Source organism: Cantharellus anzutake, assembly GCF_015039405.1.
Source record: "Cantharellus anzutake strain C23 chromosome Unknown EI90scaffold_44, whole genome shotgun sequence".
Classification (NCBI taxonomy): Eukaryota; Fungi; Basidiomycota; class Agaricomycetes; order Cantharellales; family Hydnaceae; genus Cantharellus; species Cantharellus anzutake.
This window is the reverse complement of record NW_024066994.1, coordinates 149,541-171,595: the sequence shown is the minus strand read 5'-3', so window position 1 is coordinate 171,595 and position 22,055 is coordinate 149,541. Positions and strand designations below refer to the sequence as shown.

The 22,055-nt window shown below is 49.6% G+C and overlaps 2 protein-coding genes across 2 annotated transcripts; one reads left to right on the top strand and one right to left on the bottom strand.

Moving 5' to 3' along the window:
* Nucleotides 1–2,046: 2,046 nt before the first annotated feature.
* EI90DRAFT_3069045 (uncharacterized protein) lies at nt 2,047–4,169 on the top strand (the record flags this gene model as incomplete). Its single annotated transcript, XM_039061130.1, has 5 exons — nt 2,047–2,279; nt 2,328–2,403; nt 2,466–2,874; nt 2,925–3,377; nt 3,404–4,169. The coding sequence occupies exons 1-5, from the start codon at nt 2,097–2,099 to the stop codon at nt 4,164–4,166; spliced, it is 1,884 nt and encodes a 627-aa protein (XP_038913123.1). The 5' UTR covers nt 2,047–2,096.
* An 8,322-nt stretch (nt 4,170–12,491) lies between these two features.
* EI90DRAFT_3127575 (uncharacterized protein) lies at nt 12,492–12,957 on the bottom strand (the record flags this gene model as incomplete). The annotated part of the gene is made up of 3 exons (XM_039064020.1): nt 12,492–12,507; nt 12,563–12,748; nt 12,803–12,957. The coding sequence occupies 3 exons, from the start codon at nt 12,955–12,957 to the stop codon at nt 12,492–12,494; spliced, it is 357 nt and encodes a 118-aa protein (XP_038913122.1).
* Between the last annotated feature and the right edge of the window lie 9,098 nt (nt 12,958–22,055).

Below are 22,055 nucleotides of genomic sequence, written 5' to 3'. Positions count from 1 at the left end.
TGTAAATGATACTACGTTTAGTACTAACCTAAAGCGGGAGCTATAGTACAGAAGTGTACAGAGTAAGTAATGTAACAATTAACTAAAAGCAATGATACTAACCTCAGTCTCCGTAAATGAAGAACTGAGGGGAAAAGGAAAGTAGAGTATATACAATTATATACATTGTGTCACGAGGTGAATACGGATGTAAGAGAGATCATGTGGTGTTGGTTGGTAAGTCATGGGTTGTTGTTACTCCAACATATTAGACAACACATCAATTGATGTTGTGAGTGGAATGTAGGCATGGGCTGGGGCCTCACAGTCTGCCCACACCCAGGGTCACTGCTATGCACCACCACCTCGCCCCCCCTTGGGTCCCTAGCACCAGGCACTATATCGAGACCTTGCTGCCTTCGGAGCTGTCCCTGACAAGGAGGACCTATTCTACACCTCCCTGGTTTTACTCAGTTCAAAATGAAACATGACTTTCTCCTATTGAATTTTCTAAGCCTCTACATAATATGTTTCTATTTGCTAAATTTCCATTTTCCATCTGAGGACTTTGGAAACTTTTGTTGCTCTGAGAACATGTGCACTTCCATTTATGGAAGGTCAATTCAATATGGCCACAATTCATTAGTGTTAAATCACGTGCTAGCGGAACCCACCACTAACCCATATAGCTTATGTGACCACTGCAAGATGGAGAGACAAGAGGCAAAAAACTGCAGGTCACACTGACCCCAAAGATTTTTGCCGCCACAGCCACACAACTGAATTGATCGGAATCTACCATGATAGTGATAACTTGTGTAAGTCGCCTACCTTACATTTACAGTTCGCGACTGTCCATCTCAAGTCCTCCTACTCTACTAAACACGTTGCAACATGCCAAATTTGCGAAGCAGGCGGGGTAAAGGGGGTAGGCGCGCCCGAGCCGTTCCATCAGATGCCTTGGCCCCAGAAACACTAATGGAAGAAGAACCTGTGCACATCGGAGGTTCGTCGGTGGAAGTCACCGAGCCTGCCTTCGGGAATCCGGGAGTGCCTGACGCCGAAGCAGCGACGTGCGCTGACGAGTACGGCGTGGTACAAGTACAAGACCACGACGGAGACTTGACGCCTCCCCAGCAACATCCGCACGGCAGTCGCGAAATTCAGGTCCCGCTCCCAAATCAGTCAGCTCTGAAGAGATCCAATTTGGAGATTGGGCCGTCAATGGGTGAGCCGTCCTCTAAACGTGCACCCAAGACGACTCTCGCGGTTCGTCCCAATACCCTGGACGAAGCCACCCACAAAAGACTCGACGCACGTGTCGTCGGGTTCATGAGCGGGGCTGAACGGTTTTTGGTCGACGGAACATTTCGTCTTATTCTTCTCGAAGAAATTGTCAACCAATCAGGCGGACTGCTCGACTCGAAAAATTTATCGGCACTGGGTGCGTTAATCACACAACATCCGGCGTTGGGGGATAGGTTAGATGAAGCATGGAAGGCTCAATCGTTCAAGGAGATACGAAACTTGGGTATGCACCGGAGGCTTTGGGCGTCGTTGGATGGTTCTGATAAACTGTGAGTGATCGTTACAGAAATTCTCTTTCCAACCGCCCAGCCTGCGGGTTCTACCGACCCTGAAGCGATTCTTGATCCTCAATCATCTGAAGATGGTGGGTAGAGCGTCGCCTGCTTGTGTCATTCCTTTTCCGACCTCCTTCCAGCAGCAGTAAAGTCGTGGTCTTCCAGATACAGAGGAGACGCTGCCAAGATTCTTTACAAGTACATGACGAAACGAGATATTTCTGGTATATATGCTCGCCTCTTACCAATCGTACAGTCCTCTGGCATGGGGAAATCGCGAATGGTCGACGAGTTCTCCAAGAAGCACATTGTAGTCCCCTTCAATCTCCGTCAGGGAGCTGGAGGTGATATCCTCTTCCCTATTCTTCTGTGTGATTCTAATGTTTCAATTTAGGATATCCGGCTCCTGACCATAATGTCTTGAATTGGTTCACAATCACTGGCCTTGAAGAGCGTGAAAGCGATATTCGTTTCAGCGCATTTCTCACTGCATTGTTCGAGAAGGTATCCGACGTCATTGGACCACATAACTCAATGAAAAGTATCATCGACTCTTCTTCTGAGCTCTCAAAGGCCCAGAAGTCGGCGGCATTATCGGACTATCCTAAATCCCTCGCCGGGCAGTTTCGACTTTTTATGACAGTTGGACAGCGGTTTGGACAGCAAGCTCCTCTACGTGTGCAGTTTTACAATGACGTATTGGTCAGAGCGGACGAGGCAAGTCTCTGTTCTGTGTCGCCGCTACGTCACTCACAGTCGAGGCAGCTATATTTAAGTAGTAGGCCAATGACTCCTTCAAAACAGGAAACACGGCCCGGGAAGTTCGACACACAATCAAATGGTATTACCCATTACTTCCCTAAGCGTGGTCTTGATTGATACAATGTCTTTTATATAAACAAGGCATGGTTGAACTTGCTACTGTCGTCAGACAAGTATTAGAGAAGATCAACCCTGGTTGGCTCAGAGCGCAGCACACTCCCATATTGAGTTTGGCATTTGACGAAGCCCACACCTTGGCGCCTTCAAATACTGGTGGAGGGTGGTCTGCATTCACATCGATGAGACGTGCTTTGCGGGGTTTACGGTCGTTCCCTATCTGGAGCCTCTTCTTATCCACAACAGGAAAATCTGACCAGTTCTCTCCACCACCTTCCCTTGATCCATCGAGCCGCATTCTCCAAGGCGAACTTTCCGCTGTCAACCCGTTCAGCGCACTAGGATTTGATCACATGGCGATGAAGTTCCGTGAGGGTATGACTCTGGATGATGTCACTGAGTTACCGTACAGGCTATCATTAGGTCGTCCCTTGTGCGTTCTCCCAGATCTTTCTTAACTATAATAGCTTTATGTCATTGTAGATGGCTAACACACTACCAAGGGGGCGGAGAACGCATCAAAGACACAATGACCGTATTTGCTGTCCAAAAACTTCTCTGCCGTGCGTGGAAAGAGGACGACTTGACCCCCGATGAACAGTTTGCCGTGATGTCTCATCGACTTGTGCTGGACTTCAATACGAGCATTTACTTTGGTCAGCGCCGAATGTTTGCAGTAAGGAACCAGATGAACCAAGTCGAGAGGCACATGCGTGTATGCTTGGGTGTCAAGGAAGGATTTGAGTCTGTCGTCACGGTTGCAGCCTCGGAACCAATCCTCACTGAGGCCGCGGCTATCATCTTGTGCACCCTCCGGGATAAGGTCCGGTCCTGTCAGATGTTACGAGACATTTTGCAGTGGCCTGGAATGAGTAAGGGAGATCGGGGAGAACTCATTACGTGCAACATTATTATCGACACCCTAGATGACCTTATGTCTAGGGAAGGGAGATGGAAGCCAGGGGGGTCATGGTGACCTCGTTGTTCGAGGCCCTGTTTACCCACGACATCTATCACAAGTCGATCAAGGATTCTTTGCCCTCAAGGCTGCTGAGAGACAGTTGCAACAACTCATTTGCTGAGACATTCAAGAGCTCACGAATCTACGTTACGCATTTCATCAAGGTTTATGATTCCAAGGTACTCTCTGTCCAATATCTCTTTAAGTTTGCCGCTCGGGGCGTCGGAGTTGTCTGTGCGGATAATCAACATGGCATTGATGTGGTCATTCCAATTCTTTACCAAGACACAATACTACGAAGGAACAATATGTCTGTCCTCATGATACAGTCGAAGAATGATCACTCTTACGGGACCAGCCCGAAGCGACACTTATTTGACAAGATGAACCCGTTCAAGCTTGGAATTTTTGCCAAGTCAACAGGACCACCCCCAGTGATTCGAATGGTGAATGCACTGGCATCAAAGGAATCCCAAGTCTCTGTTATAGTGCCCCCTGAACGGGTGCAGCCATCAAGGCAAGACAAACCGGTCCAGTCAAGTGCCTTCACCTCATTTGATATCTGGTGTGCTGGGGCTTCTTCAAAAACTTTTCACACCATTCGTTCTCAGGATGATGGAACATATGATGTCTTGCTGAGGTTGTTAAAGGATGTCCCTGAAATGTTTAAGCCTGATGAAGAATATATGCAGGATGCTGTAAGGAGTATGTGCCCTGGAGGAGCTTGTGATGCTGGCCATTGGTCATTTTGTAATGATAGTTGAATTGCCTTTGGCTGGTTGTGCAAATGTGCCCCCATAATCATAATATAAGTAGGTAACTAGGGTGTGTTAACGTAGCAACCCGATGTGGTGCAGTGGCAAGGATGAGCCACCAGGCACCTTATTGCCAAGGTGGCACACTGAGGCACACACATTGTGACTACCTGCTCTGGTGGTGGAGTGGACTTTTTTATTCTCTTAATCTCATGTTGCGCACCACTTTGTACTCTTTTATCCTGGCTGGCCACCCAAATATGTATATAATGTCCAGGTTATTAGCCCAAATTACTCTACCACTGTAAGGGGTTGGTGTCAGGACACGGTGAGGAGGGAGCAGCGTGCCTGGACCTTCCCTGGAAGGGAGGCCGGAGATAGAGGATGGGCAGAAGGACCATGGCCTCAGTGACTTGGAGGGGAGTGCTGTGCCTACGTTCGGTAACGCTTAGTGTCTGGTCCTTAACTTCAGAACAAGGGGGGGGTGCAAACTCTGGGGGAATAGTCGTTATTGTCGATTTTGCACTGAGGTGCCATCAACTACAGTACAGGACTTACATATATACATAATACAAGACAAATAGGAACAAAGGGGAAAACCCAAGATGGACTTACCCACTTCCTGGGTTGGTGATCTCGTGAGAGAATCACCTTATCGAGAACTGTGGAGTGAGTAGTTGAAGGGTGGGATTAGCAACAGCTATTGGATAGTGGGAAAACCTTTGCGGGATTGGCAGAGGTCCTAGAAGGTCTGTAGTAATGTTGGGTAGGTGTCATATCTGTACAAACCTGATCCCGATCCAACTCCTGGACCCTCCACTTCACCATCTCTGGAGTCCTACCCTATCCCTGTCCGCTCCAACATTCACCTTTGGACCGAACATCACTCCTCTCATCACCCTCCTCCTCACTCCTCACCTCACCTCCACCCTTCCATCCCTCTCCTACCCTACCTCCATCTGCTCCGATGCTCACCTTCGGACCTGACACCATTCCTCCTCCACTCCTCTCCCCACTCTTCTCATTGCTCTCCTCCCTCCTCCCCTCTTCCGCCAAACCTCCACCAAGTTACAACCTTCCACCGCTGTTGTTAGAACATGTGGATTCGGACGACTCCGGAGTGGAATCGGAGACTTAGCATGGAAGGACCTCGGCCTCAGCGACTCAGGCAGAGCACTGTGCCATTGCTGGTTGTCCTAGGGGTCCCTAATTTCAGATCTAGCAGAGGGAAAGTCTCTTGGGGGGAATTCAGGTCGATTTCGGACTGAGGTTACAAGTTACTAGGTACATTGTATATAAGGAGGGGTCCGGAATCAAAAGGAACAAGGGTAGGACGAAAGGAGACAAAGGGAGATGGAAAGAGGAACAACACCGAGGGTCAAGGGTTTGACTCAATGGTGTTTCTCAAAGGAGGAATGAAGGGCCAAGGCCCAAGGAGGAAGGAAGGAGGATGGGAGTGGGGAATGGCCAGCTGACTGAATAGAAAGGAAGCAGCAGCCCAAATAGGAATGAGGGAGTATAGCGGAATTGAATGGAACAATGCAATAGTTGCAAGGTCCGACATAAGTCCGGAAAGTCCGAACTCGGAAGTTAAACTCCGGAATATTGGCAAACATAATTAAATGGAATGAGCTAACCAATACAATGGGTATAAGCGGAGGTGGGGTCAAAGTCCGAGGTCGGAGCTAAGACTGGAGGTTCCAGAGACAGAGATGTGAAACGGGATTCCGGAGTCAGGGGCATAGGTGTTGTGTGCTTGTCTGGGAGGTGTCGAGGTTGAGGTCAGACCTGGAATGTTCCGGAGTCGGACCGAAGGTGGTGTTGGAGCCGGAGGTGGGATAACCTCTTGGGAGTCAGCAAGGAGAAGGTGACGGAAGGGAAGTAGGGCTCCGGAGTTCGTTTCGGAGTTCCAGGAGCCTGGAGCGGAGGTCAGGATTGTATGGATATGACAGCTGTCCCGTACCTTGTACTCAGACACCACCTGTACCTTCGCTCCGAGATCCCATCTTAGTCCCGACCTCGGACTTTGACTCCACCTTGGCTTAAGTCCATTGCATTGGTGACCTCATACTACGTAAACACCATTGCCAACATTACTCGGACTTTCAACCCCGCCTCCACAACCTCCGTAAGCTCCATGACCTCTGAGCTCCACAGATCATACCCAGCACTTTCCCAATTGTAATGTATCTTTCGTGCTTTCCCCTCATCCTTATTTGGACTGCTGCTTCTCTCCATTTTAGCCAGTTAGTCATCATCCCCACTTCACCTCATCCTCCTGCCCCTCTGGGCTTTGCCCTACCTATCTCCTTTCAGATGTACCACAGGTTCTAACCTATGACCTTCAGTGCCACTCTGCTTCCATCATCCCTTTGTCCCCGTTTGGATGCCTTTGTTCCAATTCGGACCCTCTTTGTTTCCTCATGCTTTCACCTCTCTCCATTATATACAGGTGCTTGTACATACTCATTTTAGGCCCTTAGTCTAAAATCGACCTGAAATGCCCCTTAGAGACTTCCTGCTCATCGCCTCTGAAATTAAGGACCAAATGGACAAACAGCAATGGCACAGCACTCCACATGAGTCGCTGAGGCCAAGGTCCCTCCTTGCTAAGTCTCCGGTTCCCCTCCGGAATCGTCCACCCTCGCCCAGTTCTAACAGTAGGTAGGAATATTAATAACCTTCTATGATTAGGATAAGGGGTACCGGAGATGGTACCAGAGATCGGAGGCAGAGGTGGACCGGAGGTATACCAGAGGGTATGGTGGAGGTTAGGAGGGAGGATGGACCGGAGGTGGACCGGAACGGTGGCAGAGTAGATCGGAGGTTAGGTGGAGTTGGTATGGATATGACAGTTGGTGTAGGTTCCAACCCCAGTTCTCCTCAATCCTCAGGTCATCAATAAAGTTGAGCTGTATGGAGCTTTAATTATCAACAATGGGGAGGAAAAGGAGTTTTTTTTTCCTTTTCCCAAATTCCCACGTTATTCTATATACATTGTTTATACATGTTTATTATGAGACACATATGGATAGAAATTAAGGGGTGGGGTTACCACTCCTTACAACCACAGTGCAAAGCAAAAAGCATACATGTCACGACCAACAAATCTCGGGGCTCCGTCAGCGGCAAACCAATGCCGATAGGCGAATCTGCCGACCCGAAACCCATCCTAACCAGCCCCTAACCCGGTGTCTGGCCCCCTGCCTTATTGCATGAGACTTGGCCAACAATCAGAACCTAGACCCTGCCAGCATTCCGACCTTACCTCCCATTCCCGAGCCCTTGGCGCTCCTGGCATTCAGTCCCTCCAGTTCCTATGCCTGCCTTGTCTCCATCTGAACCACACTCATTGCTTCCTGCTATGTGGTCACAGCCATGCCCCGCTTCTGTGCATTCCGCACCCTCTGCCCACTCTGTGCCCTCTGCCCATCTCTGCACCCTCTGGCCACTTCTGGTTGCCCTTGACACCTCTGGTCAGGTCAACACTCCCACTCCCCTCTGTACCTCTGTTGGCCTTCATGCTGTCCTTGTGTGACAGTACTGACAGATCAACCTCTGTTCGTGGACTTGTGTCGGCACTGCACCGACCCCGCTTATTTGCGGACCTGTATCGGCGCCGCACACTGACCTCCGCTTTTGTCCTTTGGCCATTTTTGTCACTTGGCAGCATACCATTCATTCCTTGCCGAGTGCCTATATTGTTCATCCATTCATTCGCTTAACTTGCCAATATTGGCACTTGATTCGTGTGCTGATGCACTTCTTATTACCTGTCAATATTGGCACTTGATCTGCTTTTGCTTTAGTTCATTGCCTCCCATTTTCTGGGCTCTTGTCCTTCATTCAGTTTGACAACCCCACTTATTTCCGTGCCGGACCGCACTGGACTGACCGGCCCTTCTGTGTTCCCTCCTGCCTATTTATATCCTGTAAATACTTTTGGGGACCTCAGTCTGAAATCAACTAGAGTACCCCCTATCTGGTCTGAGTCCCTCCTTCTGCAAAGGGGGCTTCCCCCCCTCTCTGAGTCCGTGCTCGTGGAGTCCGCGCTCCTCCTACGAGCCCGCTCCGCCTGCAAGTCTTGTTTGAAGTCCGCTGTAAGTGTCAGTCTGTAAATATGGGATCTCCCCCAGACATCAAGCTCAGGGCACAGCGCTCCACTTGAGTCGCTGAGGCTGCGATCCCACTCTGCTAACCTTGAACAGCACTTCCGGATGCGCCGCATATTTCCGCCTGCACATCCGCGTGTGTGCGCTCCAACAGACCTCTGCCAAACATCCGACCCCGACTCAGACAGAAACCCCATCCATCTTCAGTCTGTCTTCTGACAGCATTTCCGACTCTGACAGTACACTAGGCACTGCTGAACTGTTGTCTAATAGGACTGCCCCATTCTGACTCGCTGCCTCTGCCCTGTTCTGGATTAGCACCGAAGAACTGATATGACCTCCACTGCTTCCCTACCCAAAGACTCTGCTATCAACAAAGCTGTCCTTGCCATTCCTAAACTCAAGGGACATGAAGATTGGCACATATGGGCAGGTAACCTTGAGGTAGCTCTTGATCACATCTGGGACCACATCGAAGGAAAAAATGTCACAGCACTGTCAGGGACAGCTCCGAAAGCGGCGAGGTCCCAGTGCGAGGGACTCGATGGGACAGATGTCGGCTATGCGTAGCGGTGGTCCCGTTGCGGGGTGAGCATCCCTGACCACTTAGTCTGAAGTGGGAAGTTGAATTATCATTAAAAGGGGAAGCTACGGTACTTACCTGAAGTGGGAAGTTGAGAAGAAGGCTGCTTCTTCTGTTCCCACCCCAGGTGCTATTATATACATGCGGTTGGGGTCACGTGGGAGGAGCCACGTCATCCCCGCACACAGCCGCACTCCCCTGGGTATCTCCGTGGGAGATCCCGGAGGTGTGCCGCTCTGTGAGCAGGAATGCGCGCGGCGGGCGCAGCAATCGGGGGAGCGGGGTTAAGTGTGTAGTAATACATAGAGAAGGGGAAGTCGACCATGGAACAGAAATAGAAAGGAAGAAGGAAAGGGGAAAGAAGAAACAGGGAGTGATAGCGGGGGGGCGGAGTAGGGCGGCGCGGCACGGGGTCAGGTGGGGTGTGCCCTGACAAGCACCTGATGACTCTAAACCTGAACACCAGGCTTGGGTAATTGGTAACCGAAACAGATGCTGAAGGATCTGGCTTTCTCTCAGCAAAGCATTCAAGAGGGGTGTGATAATATGCTTGAATACCCATCTGTTATATGGAAGGATTAGCAAATGCAAACTGCATATGATACTAGGGACATAAATATATATCGTCATACTCACTGTCCATTCCATTTCTCCTTTGCGATCCCAGTGAAATTGACTGTCCAGTAATTCCCCAGTCTGAGATCTGTTGGTGGCTCATGGGCCACAGAGGTCAACTTCTCTTTCATCCGTTTAAAGGGTATCCCAATCTCCAGGTATGACTGAAATCGTTCTGCTGTAGCACATTCATGGGGTTGTGCATGATGCCATGCATGGTCTCAGCATCCCCTGACTGTTGAGCAATGTGATGTTGAAGCAGGTTGTAAGCTTGGAAAAAGACACCTTTGACAGGCTCATGTCAGAACCGTGCGAAACTTCGCCAATGGTAGCCGTAGGTGACCGAACGTTGGCCGCTAGTGGTACAGGCATCCTACTCACGACCAAGCTTTAGCGAGAAATAACCTCACCGATCTCAAGGTTGAGGCTACTTAGGCAAGCGGGCCGGGATTTCGGCTTCAACGACTCAGGGAGGAGCATTGCACCTCGTTCTCGATGCGGTCCCGATACTTCAGACGGTGGGGGTCTTACGGGGAACAGATGCAAGCTTAGGGAGAAGTCCTAGTTGATTTCGAACTGCAGTACAAGCATTAGTTACAAGCTGTATATAAGCACTAGGGAACTGAATAGGGAATAAGTCGCCAGATCTCATGGAGATTGCGGGCAGAGAAAAGAAGAAGGAAAACAAACAAGAAGCATGTGTTTAAGACAGCAAAGGTCAAACATGACCTTCGCTGTGAGATAACAAGGTGCGGCGAAACATGGGACAAAAGGTCGCGGCGCTCTGCGCCGCTAGGTTGTTCAACGACAATTAGGAGAGGGGTCATGGAGAGGTGGTGGGAAGTGGTTAGACGGCGGCAGGCAGTGAGCGGAGTGTGCAGGGAGTGTTCGGGCATGGGAGAAGGTCGGGGAGGAGGTCGTCTGACCCCGGGGAATGCCGGGTCGTGACAGCTCAAGAGCATGCTGTTGCATGAGGCCTTGCACCTCTTCCACAGTGTCAATTTCAGAAGGACTGAGCATGTGATCATCACCATCATCATCCTCACTTCCTCCACTGCCATTGTCTTCTGCAAAAGTCCCACCTTGGCATCTTGTCATGACCAACAAATCCTGGGGCTCCATCAGCAGTGAACCAATGCTGATAGGCGAATCCGCCGACCTGAAACCCATCCTAACCAGCCCTCAATCCAATGTCTGGCCCCCTGCCCTACCAAGTGAGACTTTGCCAACAATCAGACCCTAGACCCTGCCAGCATTCCGACTTCACTTCCAGTTCCCGAGCCTTTGGTGCTCCCAGCATCCAGTCCCTCTGGTTCCTCCTAGGCCTATAGCACAACTCAGTCTCACATCCCTGCCTCCACATCCTCCGCATATTTTGCATCTTCCATATTCCGCACATCTTCCACATCCGGACCTCTGCCCACCTCTGCACCCTCTGCACCCCTGCCACTCCTGGTTGACCTCCACACCCTGTAGTCAGGTCAACACTCCCCTCCATACCTTTGCTGGCCATCATGCTGTCCTCATTTGTGACAGCACTGACAGACCACCCTCTGTTGTGGACTTATCAGTGCCGCGCTGATTCCCGCATCCCATTTCGCGGACTTGTGTCGGTGCCACGTGCCGACCCTGCTTTTCCTTTGGCCTTCTGCCACTCGGCAGCATTCATTCATTCCTTGCTGAGTGCCTATTATGTTCACCCATTTCATTCGCTTAACTTGCCAATATTGGCACTTGATCTGTGTGCTATTGCACTTTCCTATTCATTCATTTAATCTGTCAATATTGGTACCTGATCCGCTTTGACTTTATTCATTCCTTGCCTCCCATTTCCTGGGTTCTCATCCTTGGTTTAGTTTGATAAGTCCCCGCTCATTTCTGCTTATTTCCGCACCGGACCGACTGGTCCCTCTTTTGATTTCTCTTACCTACTTATACCTTGTAAATACTTTCGGGGACCTCAGTCTGAAATCAACTAGAGTACCCCCCCTGTCTGGTCTGAGTCCCTCCTTCTGCAAAGGGGGCTTCCCCCCTCTGAGTCCGTGCTCACGGAGTCCGCGCTCCTCCTACAGGTCCGCTCCGCCCGCAAGTCTTGTTTGAAGTCCGCTGTAAGTGTCAGTCTGTAAATACAGGATCTCCCCCAAACATCAAGCTCAGGGCACAGCGCTCCACCTGAGTCGCTGAGGCCGCGATCCCACTCTGCTAACTTTGAACAGCGCTTCCGGATGCACCGCATATTTCCGCCCACATATCCGCCCATACGCGCTCCAACAGGCTTCCGCCACAATCTCCGACCCCGACTCAGACAGAAACCCAGTCCATCTTCCATCCATCTTCCGACAGCCTGCCCGACTCTGACAATAATCCCATCTCTGACACATCTGTGTGACAGCAATCTTTGGTTGATGGAGTGGGCAGTCTGGTGGAATTCTGGAAAGACAGTGTTGGATTGCACATGACCAAAGGAGGTCATGAAAGCTTGGGGGTATGTTTTTGTAACAACCTTGCCAGTGCGGTGTGGGTCTGACTGCTGATGATTCCCATAGACATGATTGAACATGGTGTGGACATTGTTGTCAGGGACAGCTCCGAAAGCGGTGAGGTCCCGGCGCGAGGGACTTGATGGGACAGATGTCGGCTATGTGTAGCGGCGGTCCTGTTGCGGGGTGAGCGTCCCCGACCACTTAGTCTGAAGTGGGAAGTTGAGAAGAAGGCTGCTTCTTCTGTTCCCACCCCAGTTGCTATTATATACATGCGGTTGGGGTCATGTGGGAGGAGCCATGTCATCCCCGCACACAGCCGCACTCCCCTGGGTATCTCCGTGGGAGATCCCAGAGGTGTGCCGCTCTGTGAGCGGGAATGCGCGCGGCGGGCGCGGCGATTGGGGGAGCGGGGTTAAGTGTGTAGTAATACATAGAGAAGGGGAAGTCGACCATGGAACGGAAATAGAAAGGAAGAAGGAAAGGGGAAAGAAGAAACAGGGAGTGATAGCGGGGGAGCGGAGTAGGGCGGCGCGGCATGGGGTCAGGTGGGGTGTGCCCTGACAATTGTCCAGTTTTAGAAGAATCCCCCCAGGGGCCTCAGAGTGTCTGTACAAAGATATCTTCCTGTTGATGATATTGCCACCAGCATCATAAATATTGATGGGGTTGTTATCTTCATTTCCATATGGAAGCTCATCCAAGTCATCAATTTCCTGTCCATATTCATCAAAGACTTGTCCATGTTCTGCCACGATGTAAGCAGGATCGATAATTTCTGTTCCCCTAACTACACAGGCACTTTAGGAAGCAGGTGGTCAAAGCACTGTGAAATATATATATATTGGGGCTTACCGAAGGTGGCTGGCAAGCGCAAAACTCCAGTGTGAGATGTGCTCAAATGAATGATTCTGGTGGAAATGAGCCACAGTCTCCTCAAGATGCTCAGTGTCAAATTCCAAGTCTTGGCCATACTTCATGGTGATAATGAGTGGTGTTGATTGGGGCATTTCGAACAAATTCTGATTCATATCTGTCAATCAGTGTCTGGTGCATTGAGCGCACATCACGGAGTCTTAATGTGGCCCTGCCTGACTGATTGCACCTGTGGCATGGAGTTAGTTGGAGTAGATCATAATAAGTAATATTTTTGCTCACACCCAATCTGTGACTTGCATGTATTGTTTAAGCTCACCATCCAACTCCACATAGGTATTAGGTTTCCTGGTTGAGTAGTCCCTGTGTGGAATTTCACCCATTGCCCAGGGAATGATGCATGTTGCCATTCACACATGAGCCCTGGTCATCAGAGTGGTCCCAGTATGTGTGCCAGGTGCAACCAGGTCATCAGTGCCATCCAGGAACCCTTTGGGTGCCATGGAAAGGTACTGTCAGGGAGCAACCTGGGGTCGAGGGTGCCCAGATGTGTCACCTGGCACTGAGGACCCGGTAGGGTGTAGCATGGGCACGCGTACTAACGGGCCCGGCACAAAAGGGCATCCCTGGCCACTTAGGCTAAAGTGGGAAGTGTGTTATTATTATTAGCAGGGGAATGTAAGCTACTTGCCTAAAGTGGGAAGTGTGAGAAGAAGGTTACTTCTCAGTTCCCACTTAGGCTGTGTTTATGTACATGCGGTTGAAGGTCACGTGGGGAGCGCCACATCATCTACGTGCACAGCTGTATCTGCCTGGGTATCTCTGTAAGAGATCTCAGGAGCGTCCGGTGTGTAGGGTGTCGCCCAGTGTGTCCGGGTCCGGGCGTGTTGCGTAGCCTGGTTAATGGTACATCAAGCAAGGAAGTCGTCCATGTAGTAGAAAAGGAAAGAAGGAGAAAGAAAGGAAAGAAGAAAGAAGAAGGGAAAGGAGGAAGGAGAGAGGAGGGAAGAGAGAAGGGAGGAGGGAGGATGGGGACACCGGGTGAGGGTAGTGGGATTGGGTGGGGTCGGACCGGGTGGAGTGGGGTCAGGTGGGTGTGCCCTGACAGGTACACATTGTCATGGTCCTTGGTCCCAATGTGTCAGGGGACAGACCCTGGGTCCCCATGACCCCTCTCTCTATAGCCCACAGCCCTGTGTGTAAACAGCCTATCCTAAGGCACAACCTACTGTGGGTAAGAAGATGAGAAGGAAGCTAACTTCTCATCTTCCCACAGTGGCCACAATATCAGGCAAACTTCCGGGGATACCCAGAAGTCACATGAGGGGGTGGGAACCGGGCCCGGAACATGCGGCGTGCAGAGCGTGCGCAGATGCGGGAAGCACAGCAGGTGGATGCGGGTCCAGATGCGGGTCTGGGTCCGGGCTAGTCAGGGTGTGTGCCCTGACACAATGTGGAGCATTTGCCCAGTGGGGTCAAACCCAAGATCACCATGGTGATTGAGGAACTCACACACAGAACCACAGAGGTTCAGGTGGAAGCACCATTCAGTATTTGCATGAGGTTACAAGTTACTAGGTACATTGTACATAAAGGAGGGGTCCGGAATCAAAAGGAGCAAGGGTAGTCTGAAAGGAGACAAAGGGAGCTGGAAGGAGGAACAACACCGAGGGTCAAGGGTTTGACTCAATGGTGTTTCCCAAAGGAGGAGTGAAGGGCCAAGGCCCAAGGAGGAAGGAAGGAGGATGGGAGTCAGGAATGGCTAGCTGACTGAATAGAAGGAAGCAGCAGCCCAAATAGGAATAAGGGAGAATAGCGGAATTGAATGGGACAATGCAATAGTTGCAAGGTCTGAAGTAAGTCCGGAAAGTCCGAACTCGGAAGTAAAAGGGATATTGGAAAAGGTAAATAAATGGAATTAGCTAACCAATATAAGTGGAGGTGGGGTCAAAGTCCGAGGTCAGAGCTAAGACTGGAGGCTCCAGAGATGGAGACGTGAATGGGATTCCAGAGTCAGGGTCCGGAGTCAGGAGTGTAGATGTTGTGTGCTTGTCTGGAAGGTGCTGCAGTTGAGGTCGGACCCAGAATGGTCCAGAGTCGGACTGAAGGTGGTGTTGGAGGTGGAGGTGGGATAACCTCTTGGGAGTTGGCAAGGAGAAGGCAAGTGGGGCTCCAGAGTCAGTTTCGGAGTTCTGGGAGCCTGGAGTGGAGGTCAGGATTGTATGGATATGACACCCAGCACGATCAGGGACTTTGAGTGAGAAGTCAATGAAAGGCCTGCCATCATGTGGGTGAAGGTTTCTGAGCCACCAGGTGCATAGAGATGGGCATCAACTTCCAAGTGCCACTTCCTCCTCAAAAGGCTGAAGGCCTTTTCACCATCTTGTCATGACCTGGCATTCCCCAGAGCCAGACGACCTCCTCCCTGACCTTTTCCCATGCCCAAACACTCCCCGCACACTCTGCTCGCCACCCATCACCGTTGAAGGAGAGAACGAAGGAAGGTCAGTTGGGAGGTTCAAACGAGACCACCACCAAGCTGTTCCCTGGTTCTTTAGTTAGGATGGGGAAGTGTACTAGTATTATTAGTTGTAAATATAGTACCAATCCGAGTGTTTTGGCTAATTCTATTTTTATGGGTTAGTCTAAAAGTTTCTGGGAATTGACTTACAGATAAACCGAGCCCTGCGGAGCTGTTCCTTTATTGAAATTTCTTAATTTGTCTAGGTGTAATTCTGTGTAGTGTTGTTTAATTTGGAATTTAACTTGAATTAAATCTTCTACTTGGTGAAGTTTCAAAGATTCTACTCAGTTAATGGATTTGGATTGTGTCTGGAGTGTCCCTTGAGTTTGTTTTATTTTTGTCTTATTTTATTGCTTGTTTTAACAGTAGCAAAATAACTGTTTTGTGTTTACACTTTGAAATCTGGAGTGTTAACCAGCTCTCCTGTTGAAATATCTACTTAATATTTCTCTCCTTAATTGCTGCCTTTTACTACAGTGGCAATCTTAACTGTATATCACTTTTTCGCACTGGAGTGACAACCAGAAATGCTTGAGAAAAATAATACTCTATTTTCTTACTTCTCTGAGGGGGGGGGTGAAAAGTCGCAGAAAGGGTCTCCCTTTTATACTCCTTGGGTTGCCTTCCTTTTTCATGCTCTACCTCCTATTTACAGGATTTATTTACAGTGTGTTTTTCTCAAACTGAATAAAAAATGAAATTTTCACACTATAGTTCTACTGCGCTTTGCTGTGCTGAACTGCGGCTCTACCGCGGTCAGACTGCGCCTAGAATCCTTATTGTCCTTCCTTGCCTAAGCTATTTTAATGGTTAATTAAACCTTGACTGCGCTGCATTTGTCGCAGTTTTCCTATTTCAAATTCCTCATATTTACCATTAAATTTGCTATGACTCGGTGATTCTGAATTCAAACTTCGCATTACTATGCGTGCGGCTGTGCTGAGACCTTCAGCTGATTTATTCCATTTTTATTCAGCGACATTTAGTTAAAATGAGACTTGAAATGGTAAATGAGTGAATTATTCAGGTTTAAAACCGAAAGAAAAAGTTGCTAGTAGTCAAGAATTACTCAAACGAATGTATTATAGCTCTCCACTTCATTAGAATATCATTCCCTAAAATTCCCGCCATGGTCCGTCATAGTTTAGTGGTTTTCGTGGATTTCGTTCATCTTCCCTGATTCCCCTTTGTATTATCACATCCTAATCCTCCATATGTATTGTTCGTTGTTATAGTAGGTCGTCCTCTAAGATATCATATTTTTATGTATTTTATTTGGGGCTCTGGGCCTCTTGGGGCTGTCTTCCCGCACATTATCAGGTTTCTAACTTCATGTCCTTGTATCTCATTCATTTCTGGATGGTTTCTCACGTTCTTGGTATCATAAATTTTCATTTATTCCCACCTTTCCAATGGTACTAAAGTTGTGTTCTATTTCCTGGTATTCGTCGAGTTAGCAAAAGTTTGCGTGCACATTCAGTAATCATGTGCATTGTTCCCATAGTCGTTCGTATGCGGGCACTGTTTCTGTTTAATTGTTCGGGATTTATGGTATGCGCGGGTGTTTATATCCTTCATATGGGCTTCTGTGATTTATTTCAGATTTTTCCCTCATGATCTAAGGTTGTTTTGCACTTTCCATGCTTTGTTTTGACCGGGCTCTTCCTTATTTGGATGGAAATTGGTCTTCGCAATCTGCCGAAGTGTGGATCTCGGTTCCGATGGCCGGTTCCTGTCACGACCTGGCGTTCCCCGGGGCCAGACGACCTCCTCCCTGACCTTCTCCCACACCCAAACACTCCCCGCACACTCCGCTCGCCGCCCGTCACCATCTAACCACTTCCCGCCACCTCTCCACGACACCTTTCCTCTTTGTCGTTGAACGACCTAGCGGCGCAGAGCGCCGCGACCCGTTGTTCCATGTTTCGCCGCACCTTGTTATCTCACGGCGAAGGTCACACTTGACCTTCATTGTCTTGAACACGTGCTCTTTGTTTGTTTTCCTGCTTCTTTTCTCTGCCTGCAATCTCCGCGAGATCTGGTGACTTATTCCCTATTCAGTTCCCTAGCGCTTATATACGGCTTGTAACTAATGCTTGTACTGTAGTTCGAAATCAACTAGAATTCACCCCCTAGGCTTACCTCTGTCCCCCGTGAGACCTCCAACCTTCTGAAGTATCGGGACCGCATCGAGAACGAGGTGCAACGCTGTCAGGGCACACCCGCCTGACCCGGCCCCACCCAGCCCCACTTCACCCGGTACCCCGCCACCCAGTCTTCCCCTACCTCCTCCCCCCTTCTTCTTTCTTTCTTCCTCCATTCCATTCTCTCTTTACTTATCTCACCTTCTCTTTATTTTCTCTTTATTCTACACGGACGACCTTTCCTTGTATCAATGTACCATTGACCCACCTGCAGCGCGCTCACGACACGCCCAGCCCGGGTGCCTCAGGCGACCCCTGCTATGTCCAGCTCGCGTGTTCACAGCGGACGCCCTCGGGATCCCCCACGGGGACACCTGGGTGACTATGGCTGTATGCGAGGATGACGTGGCACCCGTCATGTGACCTAAGCCGCATGTATATAAACATACCTGAAGTGGCCAGGGACTGCCTCCTGAGCCGGGCCCGCCAGTATGCACGCCCGCTCCACACCCCGCAAGGCTCCTAGTGTCGGGCGTCTCACCTGGGCCTCCTCTACCCCGGACGCGTCCCTGACAAACGCTCCTCCTCGAGTCGTTGAAGCCGAAATCCCGGCTCACTCGCCTAAGTAGCCTCGGCCTCGAGATCGGTGGGGTTTATCCCTCGCTAAAGCTCGGTCATGTGTAGGATGCCTGTTCCACTAGCGGGCAATGCTCGGTCGCCTACAGCTACCATCGGCAAAGATTCGCACGGTTCTGACAGTTCCCTTCACATTGCCACCCTCACGTGTCATTAAACATGATGCGGATTTCTATATTCCCATCATTGGTATAACTTTACAACGGCTGGACCGTTTGGGCTGAAAATTTGCATAACTATAGTTTCCTATTTTTCATAATTTCCGTGTAAATTTCGTTGTATGTTTTAATTATGGATCCTACGTAAACATCATCTTTTCCCTGAGCTCGGACTTTTGATGTCTGTCAGGGCACACACCCTGACTAGCCCGGACCCGGACCCGCATCCGGACCCGCTTCCACCCGCTGCGCTTCCCGCACACGTGCATGCTCCGCGCGCCGCATGCTCCGGGCCCGGTTCCTACCCCTTCATGTGACTTCCGGGTATCCCCGGAAGTTTTGCTGATATTGGGGCCACTGTGGGAAGATGAGAAGTTAGCTTCCTTCTCATCTTCTTACCCACAGTAGGATTGTGCCCTGGATAGGGCTGGCCAGACCTGAGGCTGTGGGCCATAGGGGAGGGTCATGGGGACCCGGGAGTCATCCCCTGACAATGTCGCTATTCCTGTTATTGGACATCTCATTAATGTGTAATCCTTTTATTATGAAAATTTGGGTGGATTAAGATTAGATCCCTTCCTTTCTAATGGGCTATCAAGCTCGTCTCGGTCATTACTGGTTATTCTTCGCGCTTGCTTTTAAGCGTTGTCCTCGTTTTGCGGGAGTTTTAGTCATATCTCCGTCGTTTATGGGTAGTTTTCCCTGTAATTACTTTCATTGGGTCCGTTTGGGGGACATCTACATTTCCTATTATAAACACGACTTTGAATTTTGCATTAGTTCCTGAGGAATCCTTGTTCCGCGGTACTTCCATCCTTGGCTACTTGTGCGGACATGGGAAAGTAGTTTCCGTGGAGGTTCTCTGATTGTTTTTATAGTCAAATCTTGGTCGATTGTCCTAATTCTTTGTTTAGTATTTGTTATAAATTCCCCCGAGAATTCCGTCTTGTTGATGCTAAGCTTGAAGTATTTTTGCTAATTTTTCTTTCTTTCAATTTATCGCATATAATCGTAATAATTCATAAAGAAATTTGTTAAAATTCATTAAAGTTCAGGTCCTTCTATTTTCTCATATCTACTTGTCGTATGGGGTTCTGTGATTTATCTGGCATATTTCCATAATGGGTTTCCATAGTGTGTCCGTTATTTCTCCTACAGTGTAGTCCCCCTTCTTCAGTTTGGGGGAATCAGGGCACCGATGTCGGCCTGCCCGGATGACCTGTTCTACACGACTCTTGATAATAGCGTCGTGAGCAGCCTGAATGTTGTCCAGGGCCTGCTGGGCAAAGGATTTTACCCCTCGCAATTCAGATGACAGCAGAGACATGGTCATCTGTGGGAGGTATCCATATACTAACTCAAATGGGGCAAATCCCGTTGATTTATTCGCACTTGAGTTCAATGCGAATTCTACCATGGGTATATGCATGGCCCAATCTCGTTGATCGGGTTGGATGAATGGCTGAAGGATCTGGACCACCATCTGGATCACTCGTTCTGCTTGGCCATCCCCTTGAGGATGGAATGCAGTGGTTAACTTGAGTTTAACACCCATTAGTCGGTGCAACTCAGTCCAGAATTGAAACGTAAACTTCGTGTCGCAATCTGACACGATGGATGTTGGCATGCCGTGCAAACGCACAACATGTTGCAGGAACAAATGTGCCAGCTCAATTGTCTTGACCTGGGTCGTCACAGGCACTAGGTGAACCTGGCATGTTAGACGGCACAAAACTACCCAAAGGTAGTTATAACTCAGGCTCGTCGGGAATGGTCTGACGAAATCCATGGCGATTGACTCCCAAGGCTTCTCAGGGACCAGGTGCTGGTGCAGCAGTCCCGGATATCTGAGTTTGCTTTTCTTGGTCGTCTGGCACATCCTGCAGGATGTGCAGAATTTCTCGATGTCTTTTGACATCGAAGACCACCAGTAGTGTTTGCATATGTACTTGAGTGTCTTTTTGACGCCAAGGTGACCAAGGATTCTGTGTGCATGCTTGATCACGATGCCCGTAATCCTCTCCCCTTTATGAATAGATTCAGGGAGGACAAGTCGTGGTTCGCCTGAATCATTCAGACGAAAAATCAGGCCATCGATGATTGAGAACTTGGGGAATTCCTCGGGTTTTGCAAGGATTCCTTTCCAAGCAGTGTGCCTGGAGTAGCCGTCTTTCACACTTGCGATGAAAGCGTTGTCCTCTACATGAGGACGTAGTTCTGCCAATGGTGGCAGTACATCTTCAAGGGAAAGCTCCCTCCTCCCTTGATGATCGTCAGGGGGATCGAGCTCGGATGCCTCGAGATCCCGTGGTTCTTGAGCGTCTCCAATAGAGTGAGACGCAGCTAGGCATATGCACTGCATCTTTAACCTGTGCAGGTGTAACAATTCTCGTGCTTCTTCAGCACGTGCCAAGGGCAAGTCGTCGCCCTCTTTATCAATCCATATATCTGCGGATATGTAATTGTCATAGTGGACATCCTTGTCTGACGAGGATTCATAGTACTGCGACAGGGCATCAGCCACTTTGTTTGTGTGCCCCTGTACATACACGATGTCGCAATTGAAACCATGAAAGAAATTTTGCCAGTGAATGTGACATGGCACAGTATGGTTCTGTCAGGGATCAGCAATGACCCTGGACCCTATGCCAGCTGCGCATATGCACATGGGAAGTATGCCGGTAATTCCCTCTACTCCGCTTACCTAAGCCCCGGTGACCCGGATCATCTCCGACATTGTTCTGGAACATTCTATGATCACGTGATTCTATCGGCAATCCATTTGGTTTCCTTATTGCCGGACTCTACATGTATATAGCTGACCCTAAGATGGGGACATCCCTTTCCCCCGGCTTTAATTACAACTAGGTTATCGGAGCATCCTGTGCGAGCACGCATGTCCCCTGACAGGTTCTTCTCTTTGAAGTAAGTAAGAGCCTTGTGGTCAGTGACCACAGTGAATTTTTGCCCACCAGTCAGCTCGTCGAGCCATTTGGTGAGCGCTTCCAGAACGCCTAGAGCTTCCAGCTCATAGGTGAAATACACCCATTGAGTCAGGGTGAATTTCTTTGACATAAACACAGCAGGGTTGGAAGTCTGCCACTCTTCACCCTGTGCAAGCATGGCCCTGACGCCAGCTGGGCAGGTGTTGGTGATGACCCAGACACGGAACTTGTCTCGGTCTTCAGAAGGAACTGAATCTGGTATATCCCAGATTATGGGCTTTAGAATCGGCATCTTGCATGTGATTACTTTGATTTGCGCGAAACACTTTTCGTGTAGGGCGCTCCAGCGGAATGGCATATGGCTAGTACATATGGATTGCAATGGTCCAGTGTATGCATTGACGTTGGGCAGGAATTTTGCTAGGTACTCTATGAGACCTAGGAACCTAAGAACCTCAGTGTGGTTCTCTGGCGTTCGCCAGTTCCTTATTTTGTCTAATTTATCGGAGTCTGCATGGATTCCGTTTGAGTCCACTTTACACCCTAGTATGTTGAGTGTCATATCCATTCCTGGCCATCAACTTCCGGTCCCTCCGATCCCTCCGGCCTACCTCCGCTCCTTCTTTACTAACCTCGGAGCTCCCGTATTCCGCAATCCTCTCGGTACCCCTCGATGGTCACCACCCCCTCCTTTCAATTTATTACCAACGCCTCCCTAAGTACGGAGCCCCGAAGACTTCCGGACAGCTCCGACGTCCGCTAGCGCACCCCTGCCTCCGCTGGGCAATACACTCGCCTGCCCTGCAGAGCCCACCTTCGGGCCCA